This window comes from Aptenodytes forsteri, unplaced genomic scaffold (genome assembly GCF_000699145.1).
Source record: "Aptenodytes forsteri isolate BGI_AS27 unplaced genomic scaffold, ASM69914v1 Scaffold1071, whole genome shotgun sequence".
Taxonomy (NCBI): Eukaryota; Metazoa; Chordata; class Aves; order Sphenisciformes; family Spheniscidae; genus Aptenodytes; species Aptenodytes forsteri.
Genome location: NW_008794645.1, coordinates 86,426 through 103,225, shown reverse-complemented (window position 1 = coordinate 103,225; position 16,800 = coordinate 86,426). Strand labels below are relative to the sequence as shown.

Below are 16,800 nucleotides of genomic sequence, written 5' to 3'. Positions count from 1 at the left end.
GTTCGCGCGGAGGTGGAGAAGGGGGGAGGGGGGGTGGGGGGGGCCCCCCCGGGGGGGGGGGGGGAAAGCTGAGAGAGGGTTAGATGAGTGAGTCATGGAGCAGCCAGGGGACTGCCAACCTGCTATAAGAGGTCTCGCGTACTTCTTATGTCTCTCGCCCTCTGGCCTGCTGTGTTTCCCTAGCTCCTGGATTTTCTATGCAGGAATCTCACAGCCACGGTAACATTGTGGGTTGTACCACTTGGTGTCCCTCTGCAAAGGCAGTAGCTTGGTACTCTCCTGTTGTATATCTGGGGGAAGCGGGATAGGGAAGGAGTACAGAGTCCTTATGCCATCCTGAGAAGTCCTTGGGCTGGCAGCAGGGCGAAGGAAGCTGGAAAAGCTGTTAGTGTTTCAAGCTGACACCCACGCAAGGGTTACACTAGTGTAACTGTAGCAGTTGGTGTATGTAAGCTTTCCCACACAGGCGTGATTCAGTTCATGCTGCTGGTGTTATGTCCCTTACTGCCACAAAGGCCGTTCTGTGCCGGGGCTGGGATTGTCAGGGTGTACTTTTCTGGTCAGGGAATTTTTTGTTTGGCCCAGTAAGGCGACTGATGCCTCCCTGTCTGAGAGATGCTCTTCCAGGAGATTTTCCATTGAGGAAGCAGAAAGCTTTGAGCTGGCATCCCTCCACTTTCTATTCCCTTTCTTCTGCAGTCGGAAGAGGTGTTAGGCTCTGACAGCCTCCTTGCATCAGTGGTCTGTGGGCAGGAGGTGTACACATTGCAATCCCAGCTGCCAACTACAAATCTCTGCTCTTAAATGGAAGCTAAATCAGCTTTCCTTGCTGCTGGGAGTGTGGGGGTGTTGGAGGTCAGCACTGATTCTAGCCTTTTTGTCTCCTGTCCACATGTGCCATCTGCACTGGTTGCCGGCACTCTGTGCCACAAAAGCGGAGACACGTGCCCTGACAGTTGCCTGCTGCCAAAGGGAGAGGGGAAGACGAAGGGGAAGGGCTTAGAGTGGGCAACCAGTTGAACGCTGTCCCTGGCTGCTTGAAGGAGGCTGTGACACTTGTGTCTGGTTGTGGCTCTCTGAAACAGCACTGAGGCGCTCAGGTTTTGTGTCTCTCTCTCTGTGTAGGGCCGCAGGAGCAGGACTATGTCCACCATGGTGTACCCAAGGGAGGAAAAACTGGACAAGCTGAGCCAAGAGGAAATCATTTCCAACACCAAGCTGGTGATGCAAGGGCTGGAGGCACTCAAGAATGAACACAACTCCATCCTGCACAGCTTGCTGGAGACCATCAAGTGCCTGAAGAAAGATGAAGAAGCCAATCTCGTGCATGAGAAATCCAACCTGCTCCGGAAGTCAGTGGAGATGATTGAACTGGGGCTCGGAGAAGCTCAGGTGAGAGTGGTGGGTGACCCCCTAGGTGTTACCCAGGACGGACAGGGGAAGGCAGGCATGTGGCCATTCCCCATAAGCTGCAGGGGCAGCAAGGGGCTGAGTGTAGAAGGCTGATGTGACCCTGAGGGTGGGCCCTAAGCATGCACGTGAGGGAGATACAACATTGTGGCAGTTACTGACTGGGACTCTTGACAAGGTGATGATGGCATTGTCCAACCATCTGAATGCTGTGGAGTCAGAGAAGCAGAAGCTGCGTGCTCAGGTGCGGAGACTGTGCCAGGAGAACCAGTGGCTGCGCGATGAGCTTGCCAACACCCAGCAGAAGCTGCAGCGCAGTGAACAAACCGTGGCTCAGCTGGAGGAGGAGAAGAAGCACCTTGAGTTCATGAACCAGCTGAAGAAGTATGATGAGGATGTCTCACCTTCGGTATGCCCTAATCCTGTCAAGCAGCCACCTTTGGGGGTGGGGGAGGTTGGACCAGCAGGATTGCCTAGGTATGATAGAGTTGCCCTGGATTTTGCCCCTTCCCAGCTACCGTGCGCAGCAATGCCTGTAACTAAAGGGAGACTGCATGGGGTAGAGTCTCTGAAAGAACATGGAGTAGCATGCCAGGATGTACTGGGGAAATTTGGCTTTATTAGTTTTGTTGTATGGGGGGAAGATGGTGGCAGAGACCACAGGGGAAGTTGAGGGTGTTGGTGGGCTGCAGCAGGGAGGAGAGTTTGGCAGCTGGCTCAGCCCAGGCTGCTGGTGTCTTCTCTGAGAACCAACAGTATTGTGATTCCCATCCTCTCAGGAGGAGAAGGAGGGTGACTCTGCCAAGGACTCTCTGGATGATTTGTTCCCGAATGAGGAGGAGGAGCATGGTCCTGGATGTAAGTGTTTGCTCATGCATGGTTGCTGGCTGTCTTTGTTCAAGCCTCCTGTGCCAACTGTGCCCCTGTTTATTCCTCTGTACCTGCAGTGCCCCACCAGCACAGCAGTGCAGTGGCAGCTGCCCAGCAGGGAGGCTATGAGATTCCCGCACGCTTGCGTACTCTCCACAACCTTGTCATCCAGTACGCCTCACAGGGACGCTATGAGGTGGCTGTGCCGCTCTGCAAGCAGGCGCTGGAGGATCTGGAGAAGACATCAGGCCATGATCACCCTGATGTGGCCACCATGCTCAACATCCTGGCACTAGTGTACAGGTGAGCGTGGTGGGGAGAGCAGGACTGGGCCAGGAGAGCTTTCTGTCTCTTCCCTTTACCAGGACAGCACATTCTGGTGGCAGGGAGCTCCCCCAGATTCCAGTGGTTTGCCTTTCAAAAAGATTTTGGCACAGATGAGGTATTTGGACCACCAAAGTCCCTGATATAACTAGGGACTGGCTAAGGTAGGGAGTGTCGTGGTTTAACCCCAGCCGGTGGCTGAGCACCACACAGACGCTCACTTACTCCCCCCTAGTGAGATGGGGGAGAGAATCAGAAGGGTAAAAGTGAGAAAACTCGTGGGTTGAGATAAAGACAGTTTAATAAGTAAAGCAAAAGCCACATGTGCAAGCAAAGCAAAATAAGGAATTCATTCCCTACTTCCCATGGGCAGGCAGGTGTTCAGCCATCTCCAGGAAAGCAGGGCTCCATCATGTGTAATGGTTACTTGGGAAGACAAACGCCATCACTCTGAACACCCCCCCCTTCCTTCCTCCCCCAGCTTTATATGCTGAGCATGACGTCATATGGTATGGAATATCCCTTTGGTCAGTTGGGGTCAGCTGTCCCAGCTGTGTCCTCTCCCAACTTCTTGTGCACCCCCAGCCTACCCACTGGTGGGGTGGTGTGAGAAGTAGAAAAGGCCTTGACTCTGTGTAGGCACTGCTCAGCAATAACGAAAACATCCCTGTGTTATCAACACTGTTTTCAGCACAAATCCAAAATACAGCCTCATACTAGCCACTATGAAGAAAACTAACTCTATCCCAACCAAAACCAGCACAGGGCAAAATGAGAAATGAAAGGGCTGTGAGGGCTGGTTCTGTATGGAAGGAGGACTGTTGTTCACAGTTCTGCTTGCTCTGGGCTGTGGTGTCCAAATCCCAAATGACTGGTTGGCTTTGCAATGCAGGGATCAGAATAAATACAAAGAGGCAGCACACCTCTTGAATGATGCTCTTTCCATCCGTGAGAAGACTCTGGGCAAAGACCACCCAGCGGTGAGTGTCTCCCTCCTCTTTCAGTCACTTCCCTTGACCTGTGGGTGCTGTTGGGGCTAGAATGGTGCCCTTATGGTGTGTCTGCAGCCAGACTACCAAGGACAGCAGTATGTTCTGTGATGTGAGGGGTGCTGTTCACGTGGTGTGGGGCTCTGTTTTACTGCTTCAATATTTCCCGCTGTCTTGTTCAGTATGGCCTGTCAGGAGTTGGCTTCTCCTGGATCCTGCGATGTAGGCAGGGTAGCCTTCTGCCTCTGGATCTCCTTCTCTTCAGAAGCAGCTATACTGCAGGCGTGAAGGAAATGGGACAGTCCTGCTTGCACCCCTTGTTTGGTCCCACTGGATTCTGCTTTGTTTCATGGAGAAGCTTATGTCTCTGCAGGTGGCAGCAACTTTGAACAATCTGGCTGTTCTCTATGGCAAAAGAGGGAAGTACAAAGAAGCAGAGCCACTGTGTAAGCGAGCCCTGGAGATCCGTGAGAAGGTACTGGTCTCCCATGCTCTCCTTCCTTCCAGCTCTCCCCGAGGGTTTTCCCCCATTACCTCACTGTACCTGGGAGATCCAGGACCTACCTAGTCTCCTCGGCTGCTGATTCTGCCACCACCTTTCCTGTCTTTCCAGTGTTTGCAGCCTCAGAGAGGCCTGCCAGGAGGTGGAAGCTGGAATTTCTCCTCTTCACCTCCCTAGTCCTTGGCTCCTGTCTGACATAGGCATGTCCTGGAGGGACTACAGTGTCTACTAAGTCCGGGAGTCCACTACAGTCTGTGACTCTTTGTGGCTTCTCTTCTTTTGTTTACCCAGGTCCTAGGCAAAGACCATCCTGATGTGGCCAAGCAGCTGAACAATCTAGCCCTGCTGTGCCAGAACCAGGGCAAGTATGATGAGGTGGAATACTATTACTGCCGGGCCCTGGAGATCTACGAGAGCTGCCTGGGTCCTGATGACCCCAACGTGGCCAAGACCAAGAACAACCTGGTGAGACCCTAGGGAGAGGCCATGTGGGGATGGGGAGTGGTGCCATGGGAAAGGTGAGCATTGCCTGGTGCTTGGAAGACACAGAGAGATAGCAGCGAGAGGGGGGCAGAGTTAATCTGTGTTGCCCAGTGGGGCTGAAGCTGTTTTCTTGGTTGCAGGCCTCCTGTTACCTGAAGCAAGGCAAATACAAAGATGCAGAGGTGCTGTATAAGGAGATCCTTACCCGTGCTCACGTGAAGGAGTTTGGCTCTGTGGATGGTTTGTACAGCAGAAGCTGTTGGGGCTGGGGAAGGGTGAGCTTTGCTCTCCTGGCTCTCAGCCTAGGCTTGGCTGGTTCTGGTATCCCCCTGGCAGAGGGATGGGAGATGCCTTGCAGGGCCCCTGCTTTGGGCAGCCCTTGAGACACTGCCATTCTAATGTGTTATGCTGCTCCACCTGTTCTCTCAGAAGGTCTCTTGGAAAGCTCTGGCTGTTAGTCTTTACTGGGTTGGAAATAGTTGTGGCTAAAAGAGGGAATAAGAAGTGGCACAATTACTCCCAGGGATAGGCTGAAGTTTCTCCTGTACCCCATGGGAGGACTTGTTCCTTCCTTTCCCTGTCCTGCACTTGCAATGTCGGTTGCCTTTCTTGGGGCTCTGGCCCAGGGATCAGGGGGATCTGAAGCCTTGTCACTTCTCTCTGGTGAGCTGCTGGCTCTGGGGACAGAGTGCTGGGCTGTGCAGGAGGCAGAGCCCCAGTGGAAGTGGCAGAGCAACAGGGTGAGGTGGTGAGCAGGGCTGTCTTGCATTCTTCCCCACACAGATGAACACAAGCCAATCTGGATGCATGCGGAGGAGAGAGAGGAGATGAGCAAGGTGAGTCTGAGCTGGTGGTGCTGCCTATTGATAGCAGCAAGAGCCCTGGGAGGGGAAGGAGATCCAGGGGTTTTGATCCTCTTATCACAGCCAGACCCTCCTTCCTGCAGTCTGAAGAGCTGCCATGGCCACTGATGAAGGCTGGGAGGGGTCTGGAGAGTGGGGAGAGAGCATGGCAGCTCCTTGGGGCAGCAGGGAGGGAAGGCCCACCAAGCTTGATGCTTTTCCTGGGGCAGGCGGTTGTTCAGCCTCTCAGCCATGGCTGCCTGCTCTCTCTTTTTGCTTTAGTGATCCCTCTAGAGCATGCAGATGGTGGAAGAAGGTGGATGGTAGAGGATTGTGCTTCAGGGCCTTGGCACCCTGTTCCAAAGAGCTGCTAGTACCCAGAGCACAACCCACTTCTGAAGCAGCCCTAAGGCTGCCTGGGGAAAAATGGAGGTCAAGAAGAAACTGCTGCCATCACCTTGCTTAGGAAATGGAGCTGAACCTCCTGAAAAAGATCTCTGCACAGGGTGGGCCCTGGCTGTTCTATGTCCTAGCTGGCCTCTGAAAGAGGATAGACACAGGTTGTGCTTGCCTTGGACTAGGCTGAGAGGCAAAGAAGCTGTTGCTCCTGTTGCCCAGGCCCTGCTCTGTGCTCAGCTGATAAATGCAGCAGAGTCCTGTCTCCGCTTTTCCCAAGCCTAAGACCTTACCTGCTTTTTGGCAGGTAGGTGAAGCAGCAGAATGAAGGGCTCTGGTCTAGTCCTCTAGCTGCAGTGGGAGCAGACACTCTCTCTCCTTTTCCTTTGCCATCAGAGGAGGCCCCATCCCTAAATGGGCTCAAACAGCAGACTGGCAGGCTTGGCTTAGTGACTTACCAGTCCCATCCTGCAAGTCCTAAGAGCAGGGCACTAGCAGCTGCGTCCCACCAAAATGCTGTGTCTTCCGATTGAACCGCTCTGTGCGGTCCCCAGTGCAGGGCAGTGCTCAGCTCCACCTTGCACTGCTCCGATTGCTGCCCTAAGAAGGCTCTGCTACAAAGAAACTGCACTTGCTGTGGAACCATCCTATGCAGGAGAAATCAAAGTTGGAGTAGAGACCAGGCTACCCTTGACCCCTCTGGGATTGAGACACTTCTGATGGTATCTTTGGAGAATTAAGAGATCAAAAGTAGATGTAGTGTGGAGCTATGCTCCAGGTACGGGGCAAGAGAACAGGCTCAGGGACCTACAGTTGGAGTGAGATTCATTTTACAGCCTGGGGCAAGGGCTGAGCCTCTTGCCCTGCCCCTGGGGCTCCTGTCCCTAGGGCAGCTGTGCCCATGCTCCATGACACAGCATGGTTTGCATGGCCTTCCTGGCCAGGCGGCGGTAACCACAGACCTGCTTGTACTGCTGGCCTAGGGGCTGGGGCTGCTGCGCTCTGCTTTGTGCTGTTTCCACACCTCCTATTAAAAAGCATCAAACCCCTCTTGCAGAGCTTCACTTCTTTTTTCCCTCACCCCTCTTTCCCTCTGCTCTTAGTGGCAGCAGGGGGAGGCCAGCTCATGCCAGCAGCAGGGCCTTGGGCACAGCTGGCAGCCCTGGCCTGCGAGGCTCTTTCTGCCCCAGGGGATTTGACACCTTTCCCCTCAGGTTCAGCCACCCTCTTAAGGCTGCCTCTACACAAGCTCCAGAGGTGTTTTGAGTCCCGAGCTCTCCCATCCCTGGGGTCTGCCCAGGCTGTGTAGGCTCTGGCGCAAGGAAACCCACGGGTGCCTATGGCTCAGGGAGACTCCAGCATGTGGGGTAAAGATCTGAGAAGTGCTGTGGGACTGAGTAAGAAAAATGGTCCCTGTGAAGACAGTTTTTTCTGGGCTGTGAGAGAGAAATTCCTGCTGTGGAGCAGTGGCCCCCCTGCACCTGCTTGGTCAGAGCAGCCCTGCTGGGCTCGGGGCTGAGCTGGGTGCTTCCTGCCCAGCCCATGTGTCTTGTGGGTGCAGAGCCAGGGGCATGGCACACCCCCCAAGTGCTCACCACGCACCAGGATGCACAGTGTGTGGACAGGCAGCCCTGCTCCTGCAGCAGTGGCAATTTCTGCCTGCAGGTGCCATGGTACTGACATGCTACTGACCCAGGGCAATGCTGGCTAGCAGCTAGTGCCCTGCAGAGTGGGTTATCCTGGCCCTAGATCTTTATCCTTGAGCATCAAGCTCTGCCCCCTCTCTGTTGCTCTGGTCAGTAGCCTCTTTGCTCCTGGCTGTGGCAGGGCCAGCCAGCCAGCTTTGGGGTGCAAAGGCTGGGCATGGAGAGGAGACAGCTAGCTGGGCTGAGCTGCTGTGGGGCAGGCCTGACCTTGCAGGCAGAAGGCTTGGATGTGGCTGGCCGATTCCTTTGCTAGCCATGGCTGAGGGTTTTTAGTGCCCATGCTGCCTGGCGTGCCTATGGGTTTTTTGTTGGTTGGGGGGCTTTTTTTGTCTCCCTTTTGCACGCTGCGGGGGAGGTGGGGGGCGTGCGTCATGTCCTCCAGAGTGCCGTGAGGATGGGCTGTGTTGTCCCTACTGCCTTTGGTACCATGGAAGGGGCAAGGAGATGGGATTATGCTCCTTGCTGGGGTGGGGACGTCACTTCTACCTGTGGCCCAAATCTGTTGCAGCAAATGGGCTTTCGCCTTTCCCTCCAGGAACCTGCTGGGCCTCATCACCACGCTTGCACCTTGTGTTTCCAAAGGCTGGGCTGGCATGGGGGTGCAGCCTGGGGTTGACCCTGGCACCCAGTGGGAGAGCACAGGCTAGGGAACGGCAGTAGGCATGGGGCTAACAGCTCTCATCTCTCCTCACCCTATAGAGCAAGCACAGAGACAGTGCTCCCTACGCTGAGTATGGTGGCTGGTACAAGGCCTGTAAGGTTAGCAGGTAAGAGGTGGTTTGTGGGCAGTTGTGGGTTCTGGAGTGGGTGGCCCCAGGGCTCCCATTCACCTTCCATCTATTACTACAGCCCGACTGTGAACACTACTCTGAGGAACCTGGGTGCGCTGTACCGACGCCAGGGCAAGCTAGAGGCAGCTGAGACCTTGGAGGAGTGTGCAGTTCGCTCTCGACGGCAGGTAACCCCAGAGGGACCTTCCCTGGTGGAGGAGGCATTGTGGGGCTTGGGGTAGCAGGTCATGGCACAGCATTTGGCTTGGGGTGCGGTGAGGGACTCTCCTGGGCCTTGCAGCCTTTGATATCCTTGGTTTACATTCCCATGACACCAGAGCACCTTGGTAGCTGGGGTTGCATTTGTGCAGGGGTACACACGTGTGTACATGTGTGGGGTTGTGCATGTGTGCATGGATGGAGCAGATGTCAGTGTGTGTGCATGTGGGGAAGAAGGCCTGGCTCTTTGAGTGCAGAAGTACTGCAGCTGCGTTAGGGCAGGTTACTGGGCTTTGTCAGCTACTGAGGAAATCTGCACTCACTGGGATGTTTTCTTCCCACTAATTTTTTGTCCAGGGAACACGGTAGGGTTTTCTTAGAGTACTTCTCACACTAAACTCCTCTCAATCGTCAAATACTAAAGCAGGAGCTGTAAGCATCTAGCACAAAGATTGAAGGACAGTAGAAACCTTCACACACTAAAATGTGAAGAAAAAAAGTTGCTTGGGGTAGCAAGCCCTTGTCCCCCAGGGTGGTTTATGGCTTGGTGGGGGGTGCACTGAGCTGGGAACCCAAACAGGGACTACTAAGTTCAGGATGGCATTTGGCTCTATCCTTCTTGTGCTGGAGAGTGTTGGCTGTGATGGGGCAATGGCCAAGAGAGGGCATGGGACCAAGCACAGTGATGGCACAGCACATCATTAGAGGGAAAGAACATAGAAGGGCAAAACATGGTGCTTCCTTATCCCTTTCTACTTGCAGGGCATTGACCCGATCAACCAGACGAAGGTGGTGGAGATCCTGAAGGAGGGAGATGGAACAGAGAGACGTCGGAGCCTGGGGGGCAGCGTCAAGTATGAGAATGCCACAGACGGTAGCGAGGAAGTGAGTATGGGCGTGGAATGGAGCGGGGTAAGTACAAGACACCATCAAGAATGGCCTCAGCCGGCTGCCAGAGGGAAGGGGCAGCCTGGCTCAGGGCTGTCCCCGCGTGGCCTGTCGTGGCATCCTTGTCTGCCTCCATTCGTTCCCTGCACACTTCCTTCCTCTGTTTCTTGGCATGAGCCAGCCAGCCCACAAAGGTGTGTGTCTGGGCCTGGCTTCTGGTGTACGGGCCAGATATCTCCAACTGAGGGCTCCTGCTTCCAGGGGGCTGCCAGGCCCTGGCAATGCACAGCATGAGCTGGTCCTGGTCTGCCCTTAATCTTAGCCTTGCAACCTTATTAACATCTCTCCCTGCTGCTCCCCTCTTGAAGCCCTGGCTGAGAGCATTGACCCCATCTCAGGCCCATGCAGCCTCTGTGAACAACTTGGCTGCCTATCCTGCACTGCATCACAGGCGATGCTGAGCCTGGGGAGGGTTGTATGTGTGTATGTGCCTGGTGCGTCTGTGACTGAGTGACTGCAGGGCATGGGAATAGTCTGCAGCCAGCGTCTTTGCTGTCCTCCTCTCCTGGTCTCATGCCCTCCATGGGCTCTGGCCAAGCAGAGGTGGTAAAAGGCAGGTCTTTGCGGGATACCAGGCTGGGCTGACCAGTGGTGGCAAAAGAGGCTGATGTTAACTGAGGCACAGACAGGGCAACCTGAGCCTGTCTAGGCTTGCTCTGAGACTGAGGGGCACTTTGGTCACTAGCGCTGAGTTTGGAGGAAGGTAGCGGTCCAGGTCTGGGACAGGTGCCTTTTGTTTTCTGCAAGGAGGAGGATGGAGAAGAGGCGGCAAGTGAGCATGGTGCTGGTGGATGCTTGGCTCAAGGGCTGCTAGAGCTGTTAACGCTTACCATTCCTCCTGCAAACTCTAGTTGAGAGCGTAGTGTAGCTGGGTACCCAGGGGTTGTTGCGGCCTGGCACAGGCAACACACTGAGCACATGGAGTCCTTCGCTCCCCCCACACATCTGCCGTCACTAACCCTTCCCCACCTGGCTCGGCTCCATCCCCACCCGCATGAGCTCCCTCCCTTCCTCCTTCCTCTTCCCTGTTGCCATGACAGCCCCTCAACACCCAAGCCTGAAGCCTGCTGGCTCTCTTGATTGTGGATTGTACCCAGGAGGTGGCTGGAGGGGACCTGGGGAGCAGAGCTTCAAGGGGACCTGGCAGCTCTGCCAGATGCAGGGCTGTTCTCTGTCCCAGCTCTTGGCATCAGGAGTGAAGAGGGTCCTAGCCCTGGCAAGGCACCAACCCTGGGCCCTTGCACTTCCCGTTAGTAGAGGGGCTAGACAAGCACAGAGGGAGGGCTGCAGGTTTGGATTAGGATCACCTGGTCCCTGTCCTGGCTGGTGTCTCTCTATGGTTCCTCCTGGCTGTGGTTGGTGTTGGGTGATCGCTTTGCACTGGTGATGGTCTGGGAGACCTTCCTGATAGTCTCTGAGCTCATCATCCCAAGGCAAGCAGGCAATGCCACCCTCTCCCCCAAGCCTGACCCAGCCAAGGGGGATAGTCCCTGCTCATATGACCCTTCCCCAGGGGGCTTGCCAGGGCTTCACTGGCCCAGCCAGCTGTTGATTGAGGGCTAGCTCAGCACCCTGGGGGACATGGCTGCTGCTACATGATGCTCGGTGCCTTTTCTAGCCTGCGGCACATATAGCCAGCCTCCTCTCCCCAGCCAGCAGCCCCGCACTGGGCTGCAGCTCCCCCAGAGAGAAGGCTGAGGCAGCTCCCGCTGCTCCTGTCTGTCACGGCCAGTTGTTCTCTGTACTGGTCTAGAGACTTTGGATGTGCTGCCTCAGGGCAGTCTCTGCTGCCATCCCTTAGCTGTCAGCTGTTGCAGGCAGGGCCATGGGAGCCCCCAGGGTGCCAGCAACGTGCCCTGCTGCCAAGGGCAGCTCTGGAAGCACCCCAGGGCCTGGACCAGCTACTTGGGCTAGGACAGCCAGGGTCTGGGCCGTGAGAGCAGGGATGGCACCAGCTCAGTGGTGCTGAGGCCTTGGCAGGCACCCCATGCCCAAGGCCCAGGAGCAGGGACCCCTCAGAGCTGGAGGCCCAGGCTGTGCCTCCCTGAGCTAACTGTTCCTGCAAGCCTGCTAGAGTGCACTGGCAAAGATGTGAGCCTGCTGTTTCAGCCTCACAAGACTCCTTCCCTGCCCATACGTGGCCCGTTGTCTCTGCATGCAGCCTGGGCCCTGCCCCACCTGCTCCCTGGGTGACTTACAACCTCACGGCCTTCTAAATTGTGTCTTTCTCCTCTCTGTGCACTAGGCTTAAATGCCTCCCGAGACTCCCTCTTTCCCCTCCACCGCAATCACCTGGATGTTTGTGTTGTATCTTCCGACTTTTCCTCCACACCATCCCTCCTTCCTCGGCAAGAACTCCACGCCAGTCCCCCAACCCTCCCGGCTCGCGAGGGCACCGCGACGCCTGCAGAGGAGTGCCTGGCCACATGGCCCAGCTCCAGTCCCGTGGCCAGCAAGAGCAGGAAGAATCTGCGAGGAGCTGCCCGCTCCCCCAGGCCAGGGCGACGAGCCACCGTCCCCTTGCGTGCCCCCATCCCCAGCCTGCCCTTGCACATCCCTGGGGACCAGGCCTGCGGGGGATTGTCTTCACTCCAGGCGTGCTGACTCCACCATCATTAGACATCCTCAACCCTCCTAGCTTGTTCCCTCCATCTCTGCAGAGGCCAGGACAGAGGCACGAAGATGGGGGGCTGTTTTGGGACAGAGAGGCCTGGCCTTGGCAGGGCTGTCGTGTGCCCCATTGCTTTCTTCCCTGTAGGCTGATGTTAGTGCCCTGTGGCAAACCTGCGCTGGCCACCGGTGAGCTGGGCTCTCCCTGGAGCACAGGGCAGTCCCTGTCTTGCTATCCTCCTCCCTGCTGAGCTCTGCAACCCAGGGGCAGCATGTGGGTCTCTCTGCAGGGGCACAGGAATGTAGGGTAGCCCATAGCTACGTACATCCAAGATGAGGTGAGGGGGTGACAACCAAGGGCCATGCATGGAATAGGGACCTGCCAGGACAAGTATGTTTAGTTGCAACCTCCTGACTTGAGGCTGGAGCCGAGTTCCTCACCTGATGGCATTAAGGGGTGAATCAGCTCCCCATTGCTCCAGGGTCCCCAGGTGTGGCTGCTGGGACAGGGAGAGGTGGGGGTGAAGCTGTTCACTGTTCCTTGGAGGCAGAGGAAGGGTAGGAGGAAAGCAGAACTTTTCTGCAGGGGGCCAGGCCCTAAGCCATTAGAAGTGGCTGAGATGGGGAATGAGCTCTTTTGGAGCAGAGTGGTTGGGAGAAAAAGGAGGTGCAAAGAATGATGTGAGGAAAGGAGGAGCTGGGGCTTGGGGTGCTCTGAGCATGTGGGGGCAGATGGGATGGCTGGAGGGAGGTTTCCACAGGAGGAGAAGGGGCCAGGTTGCTTGTGAAGGAGGGTAATTCTTGAACAGAGGATCTGGCTTGCCAGGCGTGGTCCCTGGGGCTGTGACTTTGCAGTCTGGCTGTCCCTGGCCAAGTGAATGGGAAATCTGTAACCCTGTTACTGCTAAGAAGACAGTGCTGACCCTGGGCGTGTGTGGGGGTGGCCCTGTGCCTCTGATGGGACTCCAGGCTTGCACAGGGTCTGCTGCTGTTGGTCACTACTGGGAAGGAGGATGTTTCCCAGGGCCAGACCACCACTGCCGTGAGCCTCACACCCTTGGGTGCACACTCTCATCCCACCTCCTATAGGAGGTGGGATCCTGCCCTCCTACCTGGGAAGAAAGCTAGGGAGGCTGCAGCCAGCAGGACAGAGCCCAGAGGCCAGCGCAGGACCCCCCCCTTATTTATTTAGCTAGATAGTTTCTCTCATGCTAGTCATCTGGCAGGTTGTGATACTAAATGTGCTTGTGTCTGTCTGGGCCTGGCTTTCCTGTGGTGGTGCAGAGGCCTTGGGGCACATGCATGTTACTCCCCTGGGAGCTTGTGCTTGCTGAAAGGAGGTTTATCCTCAGGACCACAGGGTGTGGAGCCCCGGGCTGAATGCTCTAGGGCTGTGCCTTCCCTGCCTCTCTCTCCGAGCACTGCTCCATGCTCCTGGAGAGTCGTGAGTCCCCAGTGCAGGGTGCATTCAGGCCTCAGTGCCACCTGCCCCTGTGCTTTGCCATGTCCCAGACCTGGTGCTGTAACAACCGTACCTCTGATTAAAGGTAGACAGACCCGAACCGCTGCCCTGTGCTTCTTTCCACGCTCTGTAGGCCAGCGTCGGTCAGCCCTGGGGTGGCGGGTGCAAATGCTGCTGGAGCAGGTGTGGGGGTGCTTGGTGTCTGTGTGTGTGCAGGGGGACATGCTGCACCCAGGGCACCTCTCCTAGGCTGAGCATTGGAGTTGAGGGACCCAACTCCACTGTGCCTCTTCCTAACCTCCAAACTGGGGTTGCTACTAACCTCAGCGCTGTAGCCATGTGCGGCAGGGCTGCCCTGGGATGTCTGAGCTTGGGTCTTCCCCAACAGGTGTTTTCATTAGCTAGAGAAATACCCCATTGTGCCCCCCAGTGCTGAGCTCCACATGCTGCCAAATCCTGCCCAAGTCCTCTGTCTCCATGCAGCAGGCAGGGTGGGAGCATGCAGCGAAGAGCAGCTCAGTGGTGGAGCTGCTTCTTTCTGTTTTGAGTGCTCTCATCCTTGTGGGTGCAACGGGGTGGGGGCTCTGCGGTAAACCAAGCCCCATAAATGTTCTGGGTTAAAAATAACCCTGCAGAAAAGGGAGTGGGGAGAGAAGGGAGGCTATTTTTAACCCAGCATGCAGCAGTATTTGGTTCTGGTGTTGGTCTGCAGCCAGTCTGCATCACTGCAGCTGGGGAAACGTGGCTCCATCCTCCAGCCCTGACCCCAGAGCATACTTCCTGGCTGGATCCTGCTGCCCTTGTACCATGGTCCCGCTCCCCTGCCCCAGCTGTGTTCCCTTCTCCACCCCTGGCTTGTGTGCCCTGGCAAAAGGAACAGTGCCTGGCATGGCAGTACCCTGCAGGGAGGGTGGTGACCCAGTGCAAGTCTGGTGGGGAGGCAAAAGACACCCCACCCCTGTCTTTGCTAGTGCCACATACTGATGGCCAGCCCCTCCAAAACCTGCCCAGGGTGCCTGGTGCAGGAGTTGAATTGTTTACCTTGCTAATACTTTTGGTGCTCTCTGCATTCCTGGTGAGTGGGTCCCTTGCAGCAACAGCACATGGCTCCCAGTTTGGAAACCCTTCATCCTGATGAGCAAGTGAAGAGGTTCAATGCACTTGGCTTATCCAAGAAGGGATGAGATGAATACCAGGAGAAAGATTTGCTGGTAGGAAAAGTCCTGTTCAGCTGTTGGAGAGGGGTCTAGGGCTGGATCAGCTTTGGGTAATTGGAGTGGGGAAGTGTTGGAAAAGCCTTCCCCAGGGCCACAAACCGTAGGAGTCAGCAGAAGGGGGTGACTGGCCTAAGGCAGAGACCCTGCTTACCTGCAGAGCTGCATGGACAGTCCTGGGGCAATTGCTGCTGCCAGCCTGGGCCACAGGGCATTTCGGTCATTTGGAGTGGTAGAAAGGGGCTTCCGCACATGCTCGTAAGGAGCAAAGGGCTGTTGTGGTTGCCTTATCTCTGTTTCTTCTGCCCTGATGTGCCAGGGGCCATTGGGATCAGGAGCAGGGAGGACTGCTGTTATCAGGCCATCAGAGCAAAAGTAACTCCACATCAACAGTGGTGCCACAACCTTGTGTAATGAGCATGCCTGGCCACAGGGGAAGAGCTTGGTGTCATGATGGCACAGTGGCATGAGGTGGTGTCATGCTGGCAGCCTGTGCCTTGTATGCATGTGGAGCTAAACGCAGGAGATGGGCTAGAGCCTGTCAAGGGCTGAGAGTGCCTTTCTGAGTACTGGGGACTTTTGGGGGCATGTGGGAGGAAACGGGCTGGGGAACAAGATTTAGGGCTGGTTTTGGCCTTTGGAAAAGGCAGGCAGCCCCAGCAAAACCCCTGCAAAGTACCACCCTGGGACAGCTAGCCGGGGGGCTGAGGAGAGCGGTGCCTGCTTGGCAACACAGTGTTGGTGCAGCCAAATGAATGCATCCCAGATGGAGCTGCCTGAATTGCTCAGCAGGCTCAAAGCTAATTGTCTTGGGGGTGTTAGAGGTGGGACAAGGCCGTGTGTGCATGTGGACTGCTCTTGTCTGACATGAGTGAGCCTGCAGGCCTGGCAGGACCAGGACGTGCATCAGGACGAGTGCTGGATGGAGAGGAGGATTAGCAATGGCATGGTGAGGAAGGGGAAGGGGAGGATAGTCTCCAGCCAGCAGCAAATGAGGAGGGAGTCCTTGAAATGTCCTGGCCTGACAAAAGTACCCCCAAGCTTGGGGCTCCCATCAGGGCTTGGTGCTTCCCTGGCCACTGGGACCTCCTTGGTAGCTGCTGCCTGAGCTGTCGCAGGTGATGGAGCTATGCCATGTTCAAGCAGGGCTGTGGGGATGCCAGTGCCCTTTGTGCTGGTGGCCTGGTACAGGTCAGCAGCCTGGCTGGGTGTTGGGCTTGCACCGGGCAGGAGGGAGGATCGGTCTGGATGAGCCAGGCCGTTGTGGTGGGGGTCCCTGACTCCATAGTCATGATGTCCCGTGGAGAACCAGGGTGAGGGGGAGCCACGTAGTGAGCAGTAAGCCTGCTCTGGGCCAGAGCTAAATCCTCAGTGCAAGCGGGCAAGAGGGTGTTTGGAGCCAAACCCAGTTCCTGGCCACTCATCTGCAGCATGCCAGCGCCTGATCGGTGCCACTCAGCCGTTGCCTCGGCTTGTGTCTCTATGTCCAGGATGGCAGTGGCACCCTCCAGCGCAGCAGCTCCCTGGGGAAAATCCGGGATGTGATACGGAGGAGCAGTGAGATGTTGGTCAAGAAACTGCAGGGCAATGGTCCCCTGGAGCCCAGGAACACCAGGTAGGGACCAGGGCTGTGAGGGCCAGGCTGGGTGCAGGGCGGGTGGGGGGTCCTGCCACCTTGGGGGTCAGGGTCTGGCCAGGCACAAGATCACACCTGCTCTCCTCTGCTTTCTTGCAGCATGAAACGAGCTGCGTCATTAAATTACCTGCACAAGTCTAGTGATGCTTCATTTGAGGTAAGCACCGGGCAGGCGGCGGGGCTGGTGCAGGAATGGGCCAGGCTGGGTGCAGGGCGGGTGGGGGGTCCTGCCACCTTGGGGGTCAGGGTCTGGCCAGGCACAAGATCACACCTGCTCTCCTCTGCTTTCTTGTAGCATGAAACGAGCTGCGTCATTAAATTACCTGCACAAGTCTAGTGATGCTTCATTTGAGGTAAGCACGGGCAGGCGGGCGGGGCTGGTGCAGGAATGGGCACGGGGGGGGGGGCCGGGGGGGCGC

At 56.4% G+C, this 16,800-nt stretch overlaps 1 protein-coding gene across 4 annotated transcripts in view; it reads left to right on the top strand.

Annotated features, from left to right (window-relative positions):
• The window catches only part of KLC4 (kinesin light chain 4), a 26,460-nt gene that overhangs the window by 8,733 nt on the left and 927 nt on the right, over positions 1–16,800 (top strand). The window contains exons 2-15 of one of the 4 annotated variants that reach the window (XM_009273519.2): positions 1,126–1,392; positions 1,589–1,819; positions 2,190–2,268; positions 2,358–2,583; positions 3,497–3,584; positions 3,967–4,068; positions 4,387–4,560; positions 4,719–4,818; positions 5,362–5,414; positions 8,222–8,289; positions 8,372–8,480; positions 9,274–9,396; positions 16,236–16,360; positions 16,481–16,538. In XM_009273519.2, coding sequence (XP_009271794.1) covers positions 1,144–1,392; positions 1,589–1,819; positions 2,190–2,268; positions 2,358–2,583; positions 3,497–3,584; positions 3,967–4,068; positions 4,387–4,560; positions 4,719–4,818; positions 5,362–5,414; positions 8,222–8,289; positions 8,372–8,480; positions 9,274–9,396; positions 16,236–16,360; positions 16,481–16,538 — 1,785 coding nt within the window. In that variant the 5' untranslated portion in view covers positions 1,126–1,143. Of the gene's footprint in view, positions 1–1,125; positions 1,393–1,588; positions 1,820–2,189; positions 2,269–2,357; positions 2,584–3,496; positions 3,585–3,966; positions 4,069–4,386; positions 4,561–4,718; positions 4,819–5,361; positions 5,415–8,221; positions 8,290–8,371; positions 8,481–9,273; positions 9,424–11,704; positions 13,630–16,235; positions 16,361–16,480; positions 16,539–16,800 lie in introns of those variants that run through there. The other 3 variants (XM_009273518.2, XM_009273521.1, XM_009273520.1) reach the window with 3 other exon arrangements.